The 22,258-nt window shown below is 39.6% G+C and overlaps 1 protein-coding gene across 4 annotated transcripts in view; it reads left to right on the top strand.

Moving 5' to 3' along the window:
* Positions 1-22,258, top strand: part of GABRB2 (gamma-aminobutyric acid type A receptor subunit beta2) — a 248,337-nt gene that overhangs the window by 195,546 nt on the left and 30,533 nt on the right. For all 4 annotated transcript variants that reach the window (XM_043520968.1, XM_007071441.4, XM_037907450.2 and 1 more), the window contains one exon: positions 21,901-22,038. In XM_043520968.1, coding sequence (XP_043376903.1) covers positions 21,901-22,038 — 138 coding nt within the window. The remainder of the gene's footprint in view (positions 1-21,900; positions 22,039-22,258) is intronic.

The following is a 22,258-nucleotide window of genomic DNA, read 5'->3' as shown; positions in this document are numbered from 1 at the left end:
GATTCTGTGGTGTGTCTGAACAAAAGCACAGGTCAGGGAAGCGTGTAGTTCAAAGCTCACCTTTCCATACCTCTGATCCTTCTACAGGGCTAGTGTAGAGCTTTGTAACCCGACCCAAACCCAAATGGACCCAAATACAAGTGTCGGGTTCAGGTTGGGTATGAAAACTACCCGGCTCTCTTGGGTGTTTCTGATCACCTCCTCCTGCCCAGGGGTTTGGGGTGGCAGCAGCTGCATGCCCATCACCTGCTAGCCACTGCCACTTTGCTGTGTATGCACACTGAGGAGTGAGCATGCTGATGAGTCGCACCACCTCTCACTGTGCAGCACACGCAGTGCAGCAAGGCAGTGTCACTGTGCCAAATCCACTGGCAGGAGGACGCCTGAGGTGGGTCGCAAGCATGGGGAGCTTGAAGCCCCGCCAGGCTGAGCCCCAAGGGTGAAGTGGCTCTGACAGAAGTTTGGTGGGAGTAACCCGGGGCAGAGAATTGGCTGCCCTTTGGGTGCATGTTGTCAGGGCAGCGAGCAACAGCCAGGGGACCGGGGGAAGGGGGCAGAGATAGGGCCACCTGGCAATTAGACCCAGCAGCTCTGCAGTGGAAACAAAGGAAAGGAAATGGAGTCTGAGCCACTGGCTAGATCCTTACAACCCAACAGGTGTTGGGTTCAGGTCAGGTATGAAAACAACCTGATATGCTAGGTCTTGAGTCAGGTTGTGGTCTACCTGGGCTCGGTTTGGGCTTTAAAATTACTCCCAAGGAGACTTCTAGGCTGGTCTCTGGCAGTGCCCCCGCCTGAGCCGCAATGTCAAAGCACTGTCTACACCGCTATTTTTTAGAGTGCTAGCATGAGTCTGTCAACCTGGGCTGGGAGACTCGCTTCCGCAGGTTGTGCATTCATACTCCTGCAGAGCCCCCTCTCTTTCATGTGCTGATCCATTTCCCACAAATAGTCACTCTTCTGGTTGAGGAATTTGACAGACAAGTAAAGAGTGGCACTTTCTAGGCAGGGAGGAGTTGAAACTGATAATCACAGTATAGTTGGGGATATGGTGTATCATGTAGATGAGCACTGGGTTGTCTGTATATGTTGGGATAGAGGAAAGATTTGCTGCTATAAGAGGTTCTGGGCAGCAGAAGAGAGCAGAGAAGGGGTAGGGTTAGTAACAAGTTTGATTCACTGTATAATCTTCCAAGCAAATATAGCTGGGCAATTTTAAAAAAAATGGGACAGAATTTGCATCTTAATCAGCCTTTTCATTAGTGAAGCTGTGCAGATGTGTCCTTCTGAAAATATAGTGATTATAAAATGTTAATAGTGGTTTCATTGCTGCATTGTGTATTATACATTATTTTATTATTCATGTGTTGGTGTATGACTTTTTTTTTTTAAGAAAGGCATCTATTTGAAAGGCACAAGTGATGTGCAGTCCACATGGGGTTCTCAGCATAAAAATTGCGTTTTATTCACACACTTGTATTTGAGGCTAATTACCTTTTATGTATGTTAAAATATTGTTGTTTTTTTTAATGCACATTTACATGCAGATATCCTGCTTTTCCAGCCCACAAGGCAACTTTATGTAATATACATTTGCATATTGACATAGTTATCATACAAGAACTGGAAGAAAACAGAATAAAAGTCTCATGACTTAAAAACCTACTGGTGGAATACAGCTCCTTAAAAAACTTGGTATTACCAGGGCTTTATGGCAACTGCCTCAATTACAGGTACCATCTCTAGCTGGGTATGCCAGGAATTACCTCTCGGGTGAATAGCAATTGTCAGAAATACATTCCAAAGGATTCTCTTAACATGAGGAAGGAGCTGTTGCTTTTTGAATTGTGAAGATGATAGTGCCCGAATGGTACCATACAAGGGAAATCTGAGAATAGCAATACAGGACCAGCAAGGGTGGGAAAGAGGATATTAAGCAAAGAAAATATTAAATTTAAAAGATGTTCTGAAAACTATTTTAAAAGTTTGTTTCAGTTTTATGGCACCTGAAAACCAAAACTGAACCTGCATAATAATTAACTCTCAAGGTTCAAACAACCATTGCATGCAGCTCTCATTGGCTCCTTGCCTCTCCTCTCTCACAAGAGCCATTGAAAGCTTCCTGCTCCACCAAAGGAGAGTATTGTGCGAGAGGAGATGCCTGCTTTGAGAGTGAGGAGGCTCCTGACAGCAGTCATGGGGCTGCTGTTCAAGGAAAAGCCAGTCTTGCTTAGCATGTAGGTCTGGAGAAGCACCCAGCCAGTCAGTACCCTTCTCCTTCTTCGTTTGGTATTGTCCTATCTGCTTCTTATCATGGTAATCTTCCTTCCAGCAACCTACACCCCTATTCACGTGCGCGCGCACACACATTCACAACCAGGCCTGCCGACAGCAATTCCAGGCCCCAAGGCAGAACAGTCAATGCACCCCTTAGAAAGGGACAGCTGAGATTTACGACATGACTTTTTATCCTATTGGTAACACATTAGAACCCACTAGCCATAAGTTGTGGCATTGCTTGATGTAGTTAACTTTTTTTCAGTTACAGCACCAGTATTAAACAAATTGTGAGCCAAATATAAGATGTAGAATTTATTTTGAATTATATATTTAAATTAAATAAATACATTATGGAATGAAATTGGAGAGAACCCAGCAGAGGGCAACAAAAATAATTAGGGGGCTGGGGCACATGACTTATGAGGAGAGGCTGTGGGAACTGCATTTATTTAATCTACAGAAGAGAACAATGAGGGTCGGATTTGATAGCAACCTTCAGCTACCTGAAGCGGGGTTCCAAAGACGCGCACATAAACAATCGTATAATGTTGCATGTACCCACATCCTCCTGCCTCTGTCGGTAGCTATCACTCATTGCAGCTTGTCCATCTAGATTGGAAGCTTCTTTGTAGAAGGTTTGGTGTTCTCCTATGCGATTATGCAGGACCCAGCACAACGGGGCCCCAGCAAATAGTAATAAGAATAACAACAGCTTTGAATTTCCTGGCAATGGTGGGAGGGGCCCCATTAATTTGGGGAATATCACATTTATGTTCTGGGATCAAGGTGGTTACAGAGCAGGACATTATCTCGGTAATTGAGAGGACATGGCAGAAGGTTGAAATCCTATCTTGAGCAAGAGGCCAGATTACTTGGGGGTGAAGCAGATAGTCCTGAATGAAGGGAATAGAGAATCTGATGGAAAAGCTCTCTCACATCACAGAGCAGAGACTTCTGGTGAGCAACCTCAGCCCTGGCTGGTCAGACTCAGGGATCTGGGATTGGATGTAGAGTCCAGCTTCACCTCTGGGACCGGTAATCCAGCAGATGAGGCAGTGGGGACTATAAAGCTGGGGCAAAGAGCAGCACTTTGGCTCTGTCCTGCCTGGCTCTTGCCAGGACCCTGGGAATGAAAGGAATTAGAGGAAAGCCCTAGAGAAGCGACAGGCTTCAGTCCTGAAGCAGTGAATGCATTGCAGACCCTGGGCTCTTGGAGCAGAACCGGCCTGGTATTTGGTAGGGTATTCTGTGGCTGGCTTTCTGCCTCAGGGACCCCTCGTGATGGGCAGCTTCCTGCCAGGGCTGTTCTCTGTCTCTGGAGGAGGGAGAGCTTTGTGGATGCAATGTGATTAACACACTAGCACCAAGGTGTGGCAGCCCTCTGAGGTCATAGATAGGCCCCACCCTGCCGGCTGCTATAGCACAAGGCAGTAGTAGTATATTGTCCACAAGCTGCTGCAAACAGATGCTCTTCAGGCAAGGCAGGGAGGACTGGCAGCCTCGATAGACTGTTCTCAGTTCCAGGATATTAGGTGAGGTTTGGTCGTCTGGGTCCAGAGGCACTGGATTGTGGCCTGACCTTGGTGATCTAGTCTAATCCTGAAGTATTGTCACAAGCACAGCAGATGGTAGAGATGGATTGATAGGGCACCTTTGCAAGAATATTCCCCCTTGATCTTTAACTGCATTCATAGCCTGTCCAGGCAGTTGGTCTAATACCAGAGCCCTGAAGCTGTATTTTAACTAGCATGACTTGATAGTTCAAAGTCTGCATTTGCAAAGTGTTGCTGAATATGCCCTTCTAGGAGATCTTCCCACACTGGTTCTCTATCCCTTGGAATCACGTGGGGAGGGATGGACTATCTTGACCTCTCCTGAGCTGCAGAAATACCTAGAGGACTGGAGACTGAATGGGTCTGGAAATATTTAAGACCCAGTAACAGCAATCAGCAACCTTAGTTGTAGGAGGGAATGGAGGCTGCCAGGCTGCTATGTCTGAAGAAAGTCTACAAGAGAGTGGGAGGACCCAGAGCGCCGCCAGTTGAGTAGAAATTTTAAAGGCGCCAAGCAATTAAAAAGGTGCCACTTCTGCTCGGTGGGGGAGTGGCCCCGCTCCCCACCTAGCTACACTACTGGGATGACCCCAGATCCAGGGCTTCAGCCAGGGTCTGAGAGCTCTTGAAAACTACTGACGTAATCTCATGGGATGGCTGATGGCTCACTTGTTTGTTTAGATTTAGAAGACCACAAGAGCAGCCTGTTTCACCCTGCAGTTGCTCCTGACAACTGATTTAATAGCACAATCATTATACACATGGAGCCAGCAGCGAAGTATAATAGCTAAAGAAACAGCATAGCACTAATGAAAAAGAGCTATCTGCCTCCTGAGCAGCACCCCCACCCTTGAAAGCTAACGAGAGGTGCTCACTCTTCCAGCATGGCCAGGGCTTCCACATGCATGCCCAGCTGCCTTCTCCGCCGCCGGTATCACCCCCACGCACGCCTAGGAGCCCTGCGGCCCACCCGTGTAATTTAAAAGGGCCCAGGGCTCCTGGCCGCTGCTACTGCCCTTTTAAATTGCCCGGGCCCCTGGGCAATTGTCTCCTTTGCCCCCCTTGTCAGCAGGCCTGTTCACAACACAGAACATCAGATATGTTTGTATCTCCGTTTCTCTGAGCTGGATCCTTACAGGAGGAATTGGGGGATGTAGAAATTTACTTAACTATTTCAGTATCCCAGCAAAGCATCTGGGCCTCTGCCCGCTAAGTTGTATGTTCCCTTCTGCAATGGTCAGAGTTTCCAGGACCTTGCCTTCAAGCACTAAAGCCAGGTAGAAAGAATTTGAGACTGCAGGCACAGTCTAATGATCACTCAAAATTCAGAGCCAAACCAACCTGTGTGAAGACTTCCGTGAATTTTACAGATTTACTGAAGCTCTGAAGAAACACTGGTGCTGTCCCAGCATGGAGACTAATGTATCTAATCAAAATAGCCGTGTTCTGTTTTACACATTTAACGTGTAAATAGTTCCACGTGGAAAGAGTACCAGTAATTCTCCTTATTACTGGTACTCCTTCTCCTAATTCTCCAACATTATGAAAAGAAGGGAATTATCCAGACAAAAGTCTAGGCTAAGAAAAAGTTTGCAAAATATATCATATGTAACAAAAGAACTTTTATTGTAACGTGTGTTGTTAAAAGAAAATAATTTCTGGAAACTCATAGTTAAGTGTCCAGGAAACAACCCTAACTCTAACCCATGTGCAATTGTGGCTTTTTTCTTAATGAGTTGATTATACCTATTTAAAGCCTTAACTCCTTAACTTAATGATTTTGGCAAGGCATTTTTTTTCTTTGCCCAGAAATAGTGTAGAACAGCATCCCTTTTCCCCCATAATCAAATGTATCCTTTAAAATAGTTAGTCTTTTCAGAAATTGTAATGCCCGGAATACTGAGGGTAAGGATGAGGTAATTTGTCATAACATTGCTTCACAAATAGTCGCAATTGAACAGATCTTAATGAATAATATTTTCCTAAATTGAACAAACAGCATGAACACCAATCAGGAGGGCTTCCTTCTACAGATATGTTTTTCTCTGTGCGGCTTTGGATTTTTAATACAGCTATGGAATAATTAAGCAAAGTGGAGTATTAATGCAGTTTTGCTACTAATATATTAAGGTCGCCAGATGTTGTTCATTTTTTCCTTTCATTTTTTAATGTACAGCACCATTAGAACTCTACACTATTGATGGGATCATTGAGAACCTAGACATTGAGAACCAGTGTTTTTATGTACAAACAACATTTGAGTTGACGATCATGTTATCCTTCTTCCCTCCTTAATGGCCCTTTTAATGGTCACCTTGGAAACTCACAATAGCAATTTTGGAACACCAGCAACATTTTAAGTAAGATAAGGGGAGTCGCGTCCAACACACATTGATTCAAATTGATGTGTTTTGTAAATTCCAGTAATTGTTTATGTGTGTGAAAAAAGTTGTTTTATAAATTAACTCCTCTTTATTTCCAGAGCGCATATTTGTTTGCACAACAATTTTCTGTGGAATAAATTTCAATTAGATAGAGCCAAATTCTGGCCCTATTCACTATCAGGGATAAATTTTCAGAAAGGATGAGGCCTGGCCTAAATGCAGTTTGCACTGACAAAATGTATCCTCAGTGCAAAGCTAAGTAATTGTACTCCTAAGTTCCCAAATAACTCTCACATTCAGATAGTTGGAGGCACATACACTCAAACATGTGTCCAATTCAATTGTGGATGAAATTTTTGTGGGGGAGATTTGCTCCTTCAGAGGGGTTCTGAAAATGTGGCCCATAGTGTGGCCATGGGGACGATAGTCGTGAGGCACAAAATCTGCAAAAATAGCTTAACATGGGCTTCTAAATTCAGACTTAGTGGCCTTATACCAAGATGTCTCAGATACATCCCAATACACTTTGTTCATGTACGGTACCTGGTTCATAGCTTAGCAGTGGCGTGGACTGTGACATTCATGCATGACTGTTTGAGTTATATTTCTGGTTGCATTATGTTTTTAATAATGTTGGTCACTCAATTTTCCATGCAGGGTACTGATGGGTGGTAATCGTCAAAAGATTCAGAAGCTTGGTTTGGATAAGCACCTGAATGTGCTGCAGCCTACTCAACTCCATCTCTAATGTGATAGAGGAGAGTCAGGATTCAATTGTATTGAATATGAAGAGTATTGTTTACTGAGGACTCTGGACATAGACAGATCCTGTAAATGTCTGGCTCTCTAGACACCACAGGCTATTTATTTAGTCTTAGATTTAAAGTCATCACAAGGTCTCTCCAAGTCCCGACTTGGACTTTGACTACATAGCAATGAAAAAGCCCCGCAACTCAAGCCCCGTGAGCCCAAATCGACTGGCACAGGCCGGCTGTGGGTTTTTCTTTGTGTAGACATACTCTGAAAGGACAGACCACTGCAGAGTGGCATTACAATGGAAAAGGGGAATGCCCGAGATGGGAGGAAGTCAGCCTGCCACACCCCCACCCAACCGCTAGACAGGACTGGCAGTGAGTGTTTCCCTTCACTGAACATCAGAGTTGAACTTACCACCTCAGGTACCTATGGATTTTCACCACTTAGATCCATGTACATCTCAGGACTCAGCTGTGGCCTGCTCACTATTGATAGTGATGACTTACTAGTCTTCATGAATGCATCCAGTCATAATGGACTAGTGAATCTGAAGATGCAGAAAATCAGGCTACAGATCCTGAAATGAAAAAGAGAGTTGATTTTATACTGTACATGTTAGGTTATGTAATCCCTTAAGAAGCAAGTGAACAGAATGCAATGCAAATCCAGTGGAAATGTTAGTCAAATGAAACACATGTCCACCAGTTTAAAGGAGGATTTAATATAATGACCCAGTTAATCCTTAAGAAATAAATGATTCATTCACAGAGTTGTGTTCAGATGAAAATTTTGAATCCGATGTATCATATCATCTGTCACACACTTGGCACTGTGTGTGAGTGTATCTGGTACACTCTGTATATTGAAGATTCAGGGTCTGGCGAGGAGGAGCAGAGTTTGGAGTGAAAAGGGCAATGTCTCGGCATTCTGAATCAGTCATAAGCATTTAAGCTTATTTCTAGCTCAGTTGTATTTTAAAATTATTTTCAGTTGTAGTATTTTTCAAGGAGAGAATGCTACTGCAAGGCCTGATACAGAGCACTTACTGCTGTGGACATAACCTGGAAATAAGGACAGAGCTAGGATTCTTAAACCAGTTGTGGTGCCTCAAAATATTCAATTAAGGGCATTCTTTACTTAAAGTGGTTTTCAAATGTATGATGATCATTTTGCACCATCTGGGTTTATGCTTCTGGTCTCTCCAAACAGTAGTCTTCATTTCTATGAGACAAGGTGAGTGAGGTAATAACTTTTATTGGACTAACTTCTGTTGGTCGGAGAGACATGCTTTCAAACTACACAGAGCTGCTCTTCTCCATGTATCTCAAAAGCATATCTGTCACCAACAGAAGTTGGTCCAATAAAAGATACTACTTCACCTACCTTGTGTGTCTAATATCCTGGGACTGACATGGCTACAGTACTTCATTTCTAAGGAAAGTGCTGATACTGTGAGATATTGATAATTTGGAAGGTTAGAAGTAGAAAGAATCCAGTTTATATTTGAGTCCTGAAGAATAATAATAAGTGGTTCATGAACATGAAAATTCAATTTTGGGAGATGATTTTATAACCTAGAAGGTATAAAAATAATGGAAATTATAATAAGTTTACTTTAGCCCTAAATCTATTCTACCCTGTTTGGTGAATGATATTGATGTTCTTGATGAATTGGTTGATTGTCCAGATGCTGATAACCCAAAGATCTGCTTGGTATCTGTCAAATGCCAAATGGCACACTTCCATATCCAGCTAGTGGGTGACTCATTTTCTCTGTTGATTTCTGCCTTTTAGACTGGTATCTCCACTCTGAAATTTGTATTTAGATTGCAGCCATGGTGTTGATGACCTTCCTATCAGGAAGGTATAACAGTGACCCCCTACATGGATCAATAGTTTCATTTAGTGCATTTCACAGTTTATTTATGGTGAAAGGTGGGGTTTGTTTGGTTTTTTTCCCTCCTGAACCTTAATTCTGCTGGGATGAGCAAAACAGACATTGTTTTTCTTTAAGTTTTCATGGCAAACCTTTAGGTGTTGAAGAGAATATTTATTCCTTCCATTTCCCCCCCCCCCCCTTTTTTTTTTTTTTTTTACCTGAGTGTGGAAGACAGTTATGAATGATGCTGTGACATTTTCCGTGCTTTGGAACTTTATCAACATTCTGTGTAGTAGTGAAGCGTATTTGTATTTTCATATTGGGCACTGCTATGAAAAGATCAAATTGGCTATCATTTTGTGAGTGTATGTTTAGATATTGTTTAGACACTGCTAGTATTTGATTGCATATGTCTTTTAGAAATTGAGATTTTCAGCAAAGTTCATTCAATCAGTGATAAATAGGTACAAAATAGATCATGTATACATAAGAATTAATGAGATTGCTGTTACTATATTAAATCTTCACTGATTACTTACAACTGATAGAGATTCAAATTTAAATAGCAAATTGTTATTACCATCTAAATATCATTCTTTGTAATAGAGATACGTAACAACTCCATGCTTTGATACTGCAATTCACCTTTATGCCTTTGAAAATCTCCTCTTAAAAGTAGTAAACATGTACTTCTCAGCACACCTGCTTAGATGCTCAAACTGTGATTTATGAGGACACTCCAGTATCTTGGACTCATAATTATTTAGCATCCTTGTAGTCCACCTAGTACACTTTTAAATTATAATATTACTGAAATTGAATGTGTTGCTGTGAAAGAGCATTTAATCAAAATACGGCAACAACCTTCTTTTCTTATTCAAGTGTTCCTCAGATACAAAGAAATTTAACTTTTTAGAACTCTGGTCAGTCCTGATGTGTTTGGCACAACCAATTGTGTGTTTGTGAATGATTTTGTAGTTGTTGGAGGATTAATACGGAATTAAATATAGTCTGACACTTGGCTGTAGATTAGTAATATAAACTGATTTGTTTTGTGAATTTTCCAAACTGAAAACTGTTTAATATGATATTTTCTGTGTACATTTCACTGTTCATTGCAGTAGAAAAAAATAATGTGTATGGGGAAAACTAAAGTCTCATTCAAGGAAGAAAGAGTACAATGCCTTAAGGAAAAGAAGTTGGTGCCATTTTGTTCTGCTAAAATTATGCCATTCTTGACATTCACAAAAGGAACGAGTCCAAAGATGTTCCAGATGCAGTTATTAAAAAAACTGACAGTCTGCAGTTAACACTACCCTCTATGGAGGGGAAGACTGAGTACCCTGTCAGCAGAAGAAAACCATATGGAAGGGGTATGCAGACAAAAGGTGAACATGGGCTAGAAAGACCAGATGCAGTGAGAATATATATCAGGGATCTGAGGCTACAAAGTGACTTAAAGGCTATTTGTACGTCTCTTTGTGTGTGTGTGCGCGCGCCTGTGCACATACGTCAGTGTTTCCATGTACTTAAGTACATTTGTACTTTAAAAAAAAAAAAAAAAAAAAAGGCCCTTGCAGTCAGAAATCAGGGCCTGAAGTACATTTGCACTTAAGTCATTTAAAGTGCTCTACATATTTCCACTTAAGTATTTTAAATATTCTGTACTTAATTCTTGCATTTAAATACATTTCAAGGGTATTTAAAGCACAGGTAACTTTTTTTTTATCTGCAAGCACTTTCAAAATTGTTTTTGAAACAATCACATCCCTCTTAGCTGTCCTGGATTCTGGTTGGTCCCCAGAACCCACTGTCTCAGCTTGGAAGCTCCAGGCCCTGAGTTCTAGCTGCCAAGGCTTTTTTTTGTTGGGCCTGCTGTTGTGCCACTCAAAGAGGGTGGCGACCCCACCTCCCTTCACTTCTGATGGGTCACTGTAGCTGGCAGCTGGGAGGCTCAGTTGAGTTTCACTGTAGTCAGAAAATTGTACAACCTCCTTTCTGTTTAAATTCTTAGAGCCTGAAGGCCAGGGGAAGAGTTTTTGAAGTTAAATGCAAAAAGAACGTTAATACTTCATGCAGAAAGACCAAATATTGGGGCGGGGTGGGGGGGGGGAACTTGTTTATATTTCTTGGGTCAGTAGTAGTGGTCCATGTGCACTGTTTTTTCCATCGCCAGATGAATTAGACTATAGGCAAAATCCTATTGCCCTTATTTACATAAGTTGTCCTACTGACTTCAACATGAGTAAGGTGACTTGGATTTGCCTCTGCTTTAAAGAACTCTATAAGTTCGAAGTAAGATCTTCAATTAATTCATTAAGGATGGCATTTAAAGCAGCCTAGAGGAGTGAGGACTCCAAATGCCACTGAAATTCAGTGATAGATGTCTAACTGCCTTTGTTTTCTACAAAATCCCAGTCTAAATGTTTTGGTTACCTGGGCCATACATTTAGATTGGCTTCCTATGAAGGTGCAGGTAATTGAATGAAGTAGAGATAATGGTCCTTCTCTCCACAGCTCTGGGGAGGCCTTAGCAGGAGTACAGTAGTGTGTGCAATTCTGCATGTCACACTTCAGGAAAGATGTGGAGAAATTGGAGGCAGTCCAGAGGAGAACAACAAAAATGATAAAAAGGTTTAGAGAACCTGACCTATGAGAGAAGTTAAAAATTACTAGGTTTGTTTAGTCTTGAGAAAAAACTAAGGGGGGACCTGACGACTGTCTTCATATTTATTAAAGGCTATTATAAAGAGAGCACTGATCAATTGTTCTCCATGTCCACTGAAGATAAGAAAAGAAAGTAATGGACTTAATCTGCAGCAAGGGAGATTTAGGTTAGATATCAGGATATTCCTAACTAAAAGAGTAGTAAAACTATGTAATAACCTTCCAGGGGAGGTTGTGGAATCTCCACACACAAAAATCTGACGCAGATACCCAACACAGACAATTACAGCCTGAACAGTTAATATTTGTCAAAGTTAAAAGCAACTGAAAATGGGTCAGGCATCCTTAATTATAGGCAGTGCTATAATTATCATAACTATTACTATTATATAGCATTTTTCATCAACCGATCTCAAAATGCTTCACAATCTAATTCATTTTTCATCACAACACTGCTGTGAGGTAGGGAAGTGCTGTAATCCCCATTTTCACACACACATAGGCTACAAAGTCCATCTGTTTGACAAGGCATTAAAAGAGGGCAGGAGCTGTTGAGGCTGGGATTTCTGGGTAATGGGAAAGTGAAGTGAACGGGTTTAACCTGTATTGGTCACATGAATAGTAGTCAAATGATAGATGGCAACAATGGAGAAACAAGTGCTGCTGCTTTGGCCAACTTCTACATCTTTGTCCTCTATGTCCTTGTGTTTTTATGTATGTAAATTGCAGGCAGAAGTTTGAAAGGGGGCCCTGTGATGTCAACTTTGTGTAAGACCAAAATCTAAATAAACAAAAAGTACATATAGTATGGCAATGGGTGTATTGCTCCCTCCTAGGTGATACATACATACATTGCTCCCTCCTGTGTGATTTAGATGACAGTCACACATCATGAATAAAAAGAAGTTAAACTAAACAGTCCATAACTAAACCCATAGATATGTATCGGGTTCTCCATCTGTAAAATAGTGATGATGATCTTTAAATACCATTGGAGGTTATTAAAAGCTACTGCACCAGTAAAGAAATCACCTGAAGCAGGTAGTATACAAAGGTGTTCTATAAATAAAAATGGAGAATGTTACCTTTACAGTATATGTACTCAGCCATACACTGTACTAGAAATGTAAATGTTTATCTTCCAAGCCCTTTTTCTGTATACAATTTATTCCATGGTAAAGGATCTACAAATGTCAAGATCCTGAATTAGACTTCTTATAGAGCAACTCATTTATTTGAATAGGTTCATATGCCTTAAACCCAAGAGTTTCTGACAAACTTGTATATTATTAGTGAAAGCATTCAACCTAGTATTTAATGTCATCCACCAGTTCTCTCCATTTTATTGTTTTAGGGAGGCTATTATTTCATGATTACATTCTTAGCTTGCCAAAGAAAATCTAGTTGACAGAGGCAGGGTATGAGACCTAAAATAGCTTTGTAGTCTTTCCTTTCTAGTGGGTCAGTAGATTTTTTTTAATTTTAAAATATAATTTCTATGTATACAATACCACACCTGTCTGTCCTCAGTTATGAACATGCTTTTTTTCTGTAATAAAAATTCACCAGCATATTTATATTGGGTGCCTTCTTATGCTACTCTTTGCGATAATGAAGAAAAAAGTGGCTGTGGTGGATAGTGTTTCACTCAAAAGCCATATGCAGCCTAATTCTGATGTGCCTCATGTCACTGTTGAAAGAAGAAGAGCTGGGGGACAAGAAGCGCCATGTACCATCAGTTCTGTCTATGTCTGGGGGCTTCAGGCCTGTAGCGGGAAGGAGGTTGTCATGTTCTGCCCCTTCTGTGCCACCACACTTGCTGACACCTATAACTGTTGAAAGAGTATGCCAATTTGAGGGGCAATTTCTTCCATTTTATAGCTGGCAGTTGGGTCAAGACCAAGCAGGAGGTAGCTGAAAAGGGCTCGCTGTAGGCTTCTGCTGCCTTGCAGTTAATATGGCTCCACAAATGCGGGACCAGCATAATACCTCATATCTGACCATGACTGCTCCTGAAGCTGAGACACAACCAGAGTTAGAACCCTCACCTGGGTTTGTCTACTAGATTCTAACAGTTTCTCACTTTTTTTGTGGTTTGTTTATGTTTATTATACTTAGATTATAAACTCTTTGAGACAGGGATTTGCTCTTCATTACATATATATTGGGCACAATGGGGACCTGATCCCTAATCTCCAGTGCTGCCACAATATAAATACTGAAATATGAGCCACTGCCTGCCATTTTTTATATATTATACACACACCTTATCTGGATGTGTGTGCAATACAATGTGTGTGTGTTTATCTCTACAATAGCCCCCGTTTGTCTTGACTGTTGCCCTGTGTAAACAAATACTTCCACACAATAAACCTTGTACTAAATTTTATAGACTTCTCACACAGGTTTATTTTTATGTATTGTATATATTAACCACATTTGAGTTTAAAATGCAAAACCATTCAGTCTTAAGCAATAATGTTTCAACTTGCAAAAAGTAAATGGCTCTTTTTCTATAGTTTTTGTGTGTGTTTTCTTCTTCTTTCAAAATACTCCATAGTCCATTGTCCCTTTCCTGTGAGGTATTAAGAAAGCATAAACTGCTCTTCGAGTTACTGGGAGTTAAGAAGGCTTAGCTCCTCTCAGAATCAGACCCCATATTTGCAGGAACAATGTATTGATTTGGTTGACTGCTGATGTGTGACAAATGACAGGAACGAGAAATAAAACTTTCTAAATGTGAAGTGAATCGTGATTCTGATGATATATAAATGATATGGCGGGGGGGGGGGAAGCAATCAGTCATTCCTGGTAACATACTTAGGTAGAGTGTAATATACAGTAGAACAATAACTCTCTTACAATCATATTACATTTTAAATCAAATAGTGCCTTCTGCTAGGAATCTTCTTGTACAAAATGAATGATGAAGTATTAGTCTTGGTGTGCTTGACCTACTCGGTGTGCAGGATCCATAAGTGTTCTGATACTTTAGAAATATTGATCTATTACTCATTCTTTTTATGTTTTCTTTATCATTGTTATAAGCGGATTTTTTTTTCCAGGCTGCTATTACTCTTTAAAATTGACTGGGCATTAAATCATTTAACTACCAAGTAGGGATGTCTTGAAGCCTAAATACCTGCTGACGTATATTATGTTCACAGGTAATTGGACCTATAACTATTACTGGCAAGACATCCACCCATGAAATGAATGCATCCGTTCATTTTACTGGCCGATGTTTTGTAGGTAGTAGGGTTGTCTCAGATTACCTGTAGGTATTTTAGCAGTACACAATGGCATTCATTTGCAGTTCCCCCCATAATATTCCTCTCTCCTCCTCCATGCAATGGGACTATTCATTCTACATAGACCAGGAGGAGAAATGTTTTAATGGGGTTCTGAATACTTGTAGAATTTTAGGAAATGTCTTTCTTCTGTTACTGATGAATGAAAAAGCTGTTAATATCCAACATCAAAGCCCCATTTTAACTTCTCTGTACCATAGATGTTCTCTAGTGCCTTAAATAGCAGGGAGTTGTGCACAGCTTTACCACAGCAAAATTGAATGTTTTGGAATCTTTTGCTTAGATTCCTGTGGCAAGATTTTCAAAAGGGCTCAACTCCCCTCACGGTGCCTAAATGAAGAAGCCAGATTTCCAGAAGTGCTCAGCACCTGGCAACTCCCATTGAGAACACAGGAGCTGTTTAACTGACACTCTCTTTCTTGAAGAGACTAAAGGAAAAGTTGGAATGCTTCAGAAAGTGTTGGCAGAGAAATCAACAGCCATTTGTTGGGTGAACCCAAGTTTGAGTGGGAGACGTGTAGTTAGATATCCACGAAGAAAGATTCAGAAAAGGACTTGTAATAAGTTGTGTTTCGTAAAAGTTTGGCTTAGGTTTTTTAAAACACTTTCTTCAATCTATTTTCCCAAATGGAAAAAAATAATTATCCTGATGTTTTCATGTATACACAGCATGCAGTTTATAGACACTAATAAACTTGTTTTGCTAATTTATTTTTTTTTCTTTTCCTATTCTGTTTATAGTTCTAAAGCACAGTAATTAACCCTGACATCAAAACATGCTGTTGATTCATCCTAGAGGGCTCAAGGAGATCTCCTAGAATTCTGAGCTTAATGTTGAAATTAAATAAATGCTAATTTGGAATATGGTGTGAGCAGATGTTTTCCTACCAATTTTCCTATAAATAAAAGTAAACTGCACAGTAAATCATGTAGAATGCTTTTGCATAACCTCTCAAAGGACACTGTTTTTACTTATTTTTTCATAGCATACAACTGTCTTTCTTTACTGATCTGTGCTGGCATGTTTGCTGCTGCATTTTTATTTTTTTACCTTCAAAAACAGAAATGTAGATTCTAAAGATCTAACAGAGATGGTGGTAGACCAGAAAACATTATCTCTTATTAAAATGTTCACATCTTTCCTGGAAAATAAACCATAAATAGGGAAGGAAAAGGGCATCATGATGACCTGATCTATTGCAGAATTTCCAGGCATCTTTGGTAAAAACCCTTTTAGACATTGAAGTATGATCAGAGACCTGAGTACATAGAATAAGGGATTTTTGTTCAGGATAAATATGTAGAGAATTGTTTCCATTCAAACATGGAAGAAGAAAACATAGTAGTCTGTCCCCTAAATCTATCTTTAACAAAGTCCGTCCATGCACCCCTTACCCTATCCTCTTCCTTTTTTTTGAGAGAGAGAGAGAGAGAGAGAGAGAGAAGGAATGAAGCACATTTCCTCATAGTACTTGAAATCAAGGATTCTGCACAGACTAGAAACACCTTGTTAGTAACCAGTGTCCCATTTTTTGTCATCAGTTTCCCTCTTTGGTAGGCAGCTCTTCATTTGCTCTTCATTTTGGAGTAGCTGCTGCACAGCATGAAAAGAAAGTCTTCTTTCCAGATGGCAGTGGGGGAAATGACAACAGATTTGGTTATAAGTGGAGTCAACCTTAGGAACTGTGGGGGGGGAAAAATCTTTCGTACAAACTTACGTGGAGTACATTGAATACAGTAACATGCAGACGATGCTGGAGGACCAAAGGACTAACCCTAAAAATGTATGATACACATTTACCACGAGTAACATTGTGGAGTGATGAATATAAAGGGAGTGGAAAACCCTGTAAGTGGTTATCAGTTGCATTTTCCACATAAATTAGTCCATTAATTCAGAAATTACAGTGGTATCAATTACAGAGACAGATGTGGTAAAGGGGAAAATGGATGCCTTACCTATGTGTTCCTTAAACCTGTCCAGCAGTTAATAGAGCCCATGAGTTTCAGGCCATCTCTGTTGGAAAGAAACATTTAAAGTATTGCACATTCTTCCATATCTACCTTTAGATATTTCCAGGCTGCGGAGAAAATAGAATAGGGTTAATTGAAGAAATGAGGGATTGAGAAGGGGTTCTTGTATAATTAGGCAGTTTTCAGGAAAGCATAATTAAGCTGTGAAATGCTTTATTTTCCCTACAGAACAAAATAATTCCCATCTCTGGAGTAAGTATATAATTTGGCTTTTTTAATCATCTAGTCAGTATAGTAGAACAATTTCAACCCAATCTGAACTACGGAAGTTGTACCGAAGCTTTGCTATCCATAGGAAAATATTTGTGTGTACTATATACATTGCACTGTTGATTAATGCTCTGAAACCTTAAAGTCCACTGTGTAGCTTTCCATGAAGATAATTTTCTATAGTATACTAATGGTTCTAGTTTCCAAAGATGCAAACAACTTGCAGCAGGTGGGTCTTGAAGATTGGAAAGCATGTTGATCATTGGTTATTGTGGCAACTGTAGCACTTCAGGAGCATCAGTATAACTCATTCTGCAATCACGCTTGATGCTTCCTGGACTACACCTGATCAGGCTTTTGTCGACAGATTGCAGTGACCTTGGCTCTTTCCCAGACTTGCATTATTTTAGACTATATAGACATCTACTGTATTTATAAATATCAAACACCATGACCTTCCAGATTCACTGTGGGTGCTTGCCAGTGCTGAACTTTGCCAACTTTAATCCTATTGATGGCACTGCCTAGTTCACAGGTAGAGAAAGGAAAGATTCATTTGGTGTAAAGGTTGTCCATCCAAACTACACTTGGCTCCTCTGGCAAACCTACAGGTGACAGGGGGAAAAGGTCTCTAAGTGAAACAAAGGAGAAAAAGCATGTTCTATAATAAATAAGCGATCAATTTTGGGGTCTTCTCTACTTGAACTCAAGCCCATGTCACTTATGGAGGTTCTGGATATGTTGGGGAGAATGTCCTGCTGCAGCTTGAGCTATGGATCCTTACTCTTCCAAGTGGAGAAGTATTGGGTCCTTTACCAATGGCGTTTGCTAACCAAAACTAGTCAAATTCCTGAGGAAAAATAAAATTTCACAAAAATGTGCACAGTTTTTCTCCATTTCATTTTCTGACCAGGTTTTTTGTCAATACCAATTGCTAACAATCTATTCAATCATTGACTGATATGTAAAGTTTTTAATTGTGGCTAAGATTAAGGAAATGTTGTAGCAAGACATCTGTAAATATCCTGATTTCTCTGAATTCCTTAACATTTGTTAATTGGTGTTCCCACCTGGGAACAGCACAGACAGAAGGCGGACTGGGGATTCCTGCACCTTGGAGAAGACATCTGAATGAAGCTACACAGATCCCAAGATGAAGGGCTGTGGGCTGAAGGAAGGGTGTGGCCTGAGGGCCTCAAAGTCTGTTTTGGTTTTTTGGGGCTTTGGGGGGGTTAAGACAAAAGACCCCACACAGGGAGAATCTTGTTCAAGTGCTCTAGCCCATTATAGAGCGAGCCATTACAAAGAACTGAGAGATTGTTGAGGGCAGGGTGCCTGCAGGGCTGCCTTAGGTCACAATGGGACACCCTGGAATGGCGCTCTTCCACAATAAAAGAAAGCTTATTTGTCTGTTTTCACAGATGACTTTAACTAACAAATTGTGCATGGAGTTTTCAAAAGGGAATAAAACAAAAGCAATTACACGAGAATGAGTCAGACCAGTTACATGAATACTATGAATAAAAGATGATAAATTAGTTGAAAACACATTGGGCCACCTCTGCCCTAACCTAACAAACCATGAAACCCCCCACACTGAGTAAAGCAAGATTTTATAGCATGCACAGTTTTGGTCCCATATATTGGGGATCAGTCCTTCATGATGATTAGTTGATGGTGCTTGGCACCTCATAGGATGGAGCCCAAAGTGAGAGAAAATATCCCACTTACACCAGGAGAAATTTTTCATGCATTCTGATTTACTTTTCACTTCTGTTGTTCTATTTTCTTTGTCTGCTTCCTCAAAGAGTGTTAGACTTCCAATTAGTACCATAAAATATAGAAGGAAAACGGTCATTTTCAGAGAAAGCTGAAACTGACAAAAACACAGTGCAATAGAAAAACACACACTATGAGACTGCTTTAAAACTAATTCTGTATATTGGGCAGGCTTTTGAACCCAGCCATTCTAATGTTCTGAAGGATTCCTGCGTTTGCATCTTCATAAATTGATGAAGCACTGTACATTTGCTTACCTTTTCAGTGGTACTATTCTACACTTGGCTGATCAGAAATTAAGAGATTTGGAGACTGTTTAATATGTTTTCAGGTAGTCATGAAGTGTGCAGTGTTTTGCCAGTTTGCTATAAATGTCCATTATCCTTGAAATCAGGTATGTTCAAGCAATGTAAAAAGGTTTTATTTTAAACCTATTGTAAGATTTTACAATCATGCTAAACTGCACATCAAGCGTTCTTATGCAGTTACCCTGGAAGACTACAGATAAAATTTCTGTCCCTATCACAATTGTCCTTTACAGTTAACAAACATTTATTTTCCTGCGTTTTTAATACGTTACAAGACATTGTGTCTAGTTTATTTACTTGCTTTTGCACCTCCTTCATTAATGTTAGTAGTTTATACTAGGGCTGTCGATTAATCACAGTTAGCTCATGTGATTAACTCAAAAAACATTAACTGTGATTAAAAAAATTAATCATGATTAATCGCACTGTTAAACAATAGAACCCAACTGAAATTTGTTAAATATTTTTGAGTGTTTTTCTACATTTTCAAATATATTTATTTCTATTACAATGCAGAATACAAAGTGTACAGTGCTCACTTTATATTATTATTTTGATTACAAATATCTGCACTGTAAAAATGATAAACAAAAGAAAAGGTATTTTTCAATTCACCTCATACAAGTACTGTAGTGCAATCTCTTTATCCTGAAAGTGTAACTTACAAATGTAGACTTTTTTTGTTACATAACTGTACTCAAAAACAAAACAATGTAAAATTTTAGAGCCTACAAGTCCACTCAGTCCACTTCTTGTTCAGCCAATTGCTAAGACAAACAAGTTTGTTTACATTTGTGGGAGATATTGCTGACTGCTTCTTATTTACAAAGTCACCTGAAAGTGAGAACAGGCATTTGCATGGCACTTTTGTAGCCAGCTTTGCAAGGTATTTACGTGCCAGATATGCCCCTTCATGCTTCGGCCACCATTCCAGAGGACATGCTGATGATGCTCATTTTAAAAAAAAATGTTAATTAAATTTGTGACTGAACTTCTTGGGGGAGAATTGAATGTCTCCCATTCTGTTTTACCTGCATTCTGCCATATATTTCATGTTATTGCAGTCTCGGATGATGACCCAGCACATGTTTGTCTTAAGAACGCTTTCACAGCAGATTTGACAAAGCACAAAGAAAGTACCAATGTGAGATTTTTAAGGATAGATACAGCACTTGACCCCAAGGTTTAAGAATCTGAAGTGCCTTCCAAAATCCGAGAGCGATGAGGTGTGGAGAATGCTTTCAGCTATCTTAAAAGAGCAATACTGCGATGTGGAAACTACAGAACCTGAACCACCAAAAAAGGAAAATCAACCTTCTGCTGGTGGCATCTGACTCGGATGATGAAAATGAACATGCGTTGGTCCACTCTGCTTTGGCTCATTATCGAGCAGAACCCGTCATCAGCATAGATGCATGTCTTCTGGAATGGTGGTTGAAGATGAAGGGACATAGGACTCTTTAGTGCATCTCGCACATAAATAACTTGTTATGCCAGCTAGAACAGTGCCATGCAAACGCCTGTTCTCACTTTCAGGTGACATTGGTTACAATTTGCAGGAGGTAATGCTGCCCATTCCTTGTTTGTCTGAGCGATTGGCTGAAGTAGGACTGAGTGGACTTGTAGGTTTTGAAGTTTTACATTGTTTTGGTTTTGAATTCAGTTATATTTTGTACATAATTCTACATTTGTAAGTTCAACTTTCATTATAAAGAGATTGCACTACAGTACTTGTATTTTTAGGTGAATTGAAATATACTATTTTGTTTTTTACAGTGCAAATATTTGTCATAAAAATAACTATAAAGTGAGCACTGAACACTTCGTATTCTGTGTTGTAATTGAAATGAATATATTTGAAAATGTAGAAAACATCCAAAAATATTTAAATTAATGGTATTCTGTTATCGTTTAACAGTGCGATTAATTGCAATTATTTTTTTAATAGCTTGACAGCCCTAGTTTATATACTCTTGCTGTCAGTGTGTGTTTTGTACCCCCGTCTATGCCCAGTCCACACAGAACATGAGTCTGTTACACCAAGAAGCTACAGAGCCTGCCTCTTTCTTTAGCTCATGCTGTAGAGACTCATTCTTTCAGTTCTGGGGATCCCTAGTCAATCCTTGTGTTGGCCAAGATGGCAGATGTCACATTTGCACAGCTTTAGGGACAATTTATGTGCTGCTGTACAGCCAAAATGGGTAGGGCTCACACATTTATTTATGATGTCTACAATAATGGTGTCTATTTTTGTTTGACTTTTTAATTTCTGGGCAATAAAAGGGTGAATCTACTTTTTAATTAAAAAAAAAATAAAATAAGTTTTGAATATAGCATATGAAGTTCCATATTCAACAATAGACTGATTATATTGTACATTACATGCCAGTTTCTGATAGTTGAGATTAAATAAATCTGTAAGCCACTGTATACTGGACTCCACCTGTACTGCGTACTTGTATAATCTAATTTCCTTTTATCAGTTTATTTTATTAAGGTAATCTGACTGAATCAATAAAAAGATATACACACACATTTAAAATTGCCATTTGACATAATCATATTTATAACTAGACTGTACATTGTTTGTGACTATGTATACACATCTGTTACATTATTTATATTTTTAATTTAGGAAACGCAATTAAAATTACTCCAAGTTCCTGAATGAATGTACTGAACTGTTCTTTACAACTTTGCATGATATCAGAGCCATAACCCTTTGCTCCTGTTTTATAGATGGCTATACAACAGATGACATTGAATTTTACTGGCGTGGGGGTGATAATGCAGTCACAGGAGTGACAAAGATTGAACTGCCACAGTTCTCCATTGTAGACTTCAGGCTTGTCACCAAGAATGTTGTGTTCTCTACAGGTTTGTAGAAGGGGAGTTTAAGGGGAACTGTATTTGCTCACTGAAAATAATTTTAGAAATAGATTTGTTGCAAGGGTGCAGTTCTTGATCTGAATGAAAATTTGCCATGAGTAGCTTAGAGAAACAATTCTGAATATGCAAATGAGATATTCTGATGAATTTTCACAGTCTAATACATACAACATCACTGATGAATTGACACAGAGAATTCCTGTGTGTT

The sequence above is a fragment of the Chelonia mydas genome, chromosome 8, assembly GCF_015237465.2.
Source record: "Chelonia mydas isolate rCheMyd1 chromosome 8, rCheMyd1.pri.v2, whole genome shotgun sequence".
Lineage (NCBI taxonomy): Eukaryota > Metazoa > Chordata > Testudines > Cheloniidae > Chelonia > Chelonia mydas.
The sequence above is the reverse complement of the archived record's forward strand: the minus strand, read 5'-3'. Positions and strand labels throughout refer to the sequence as shown.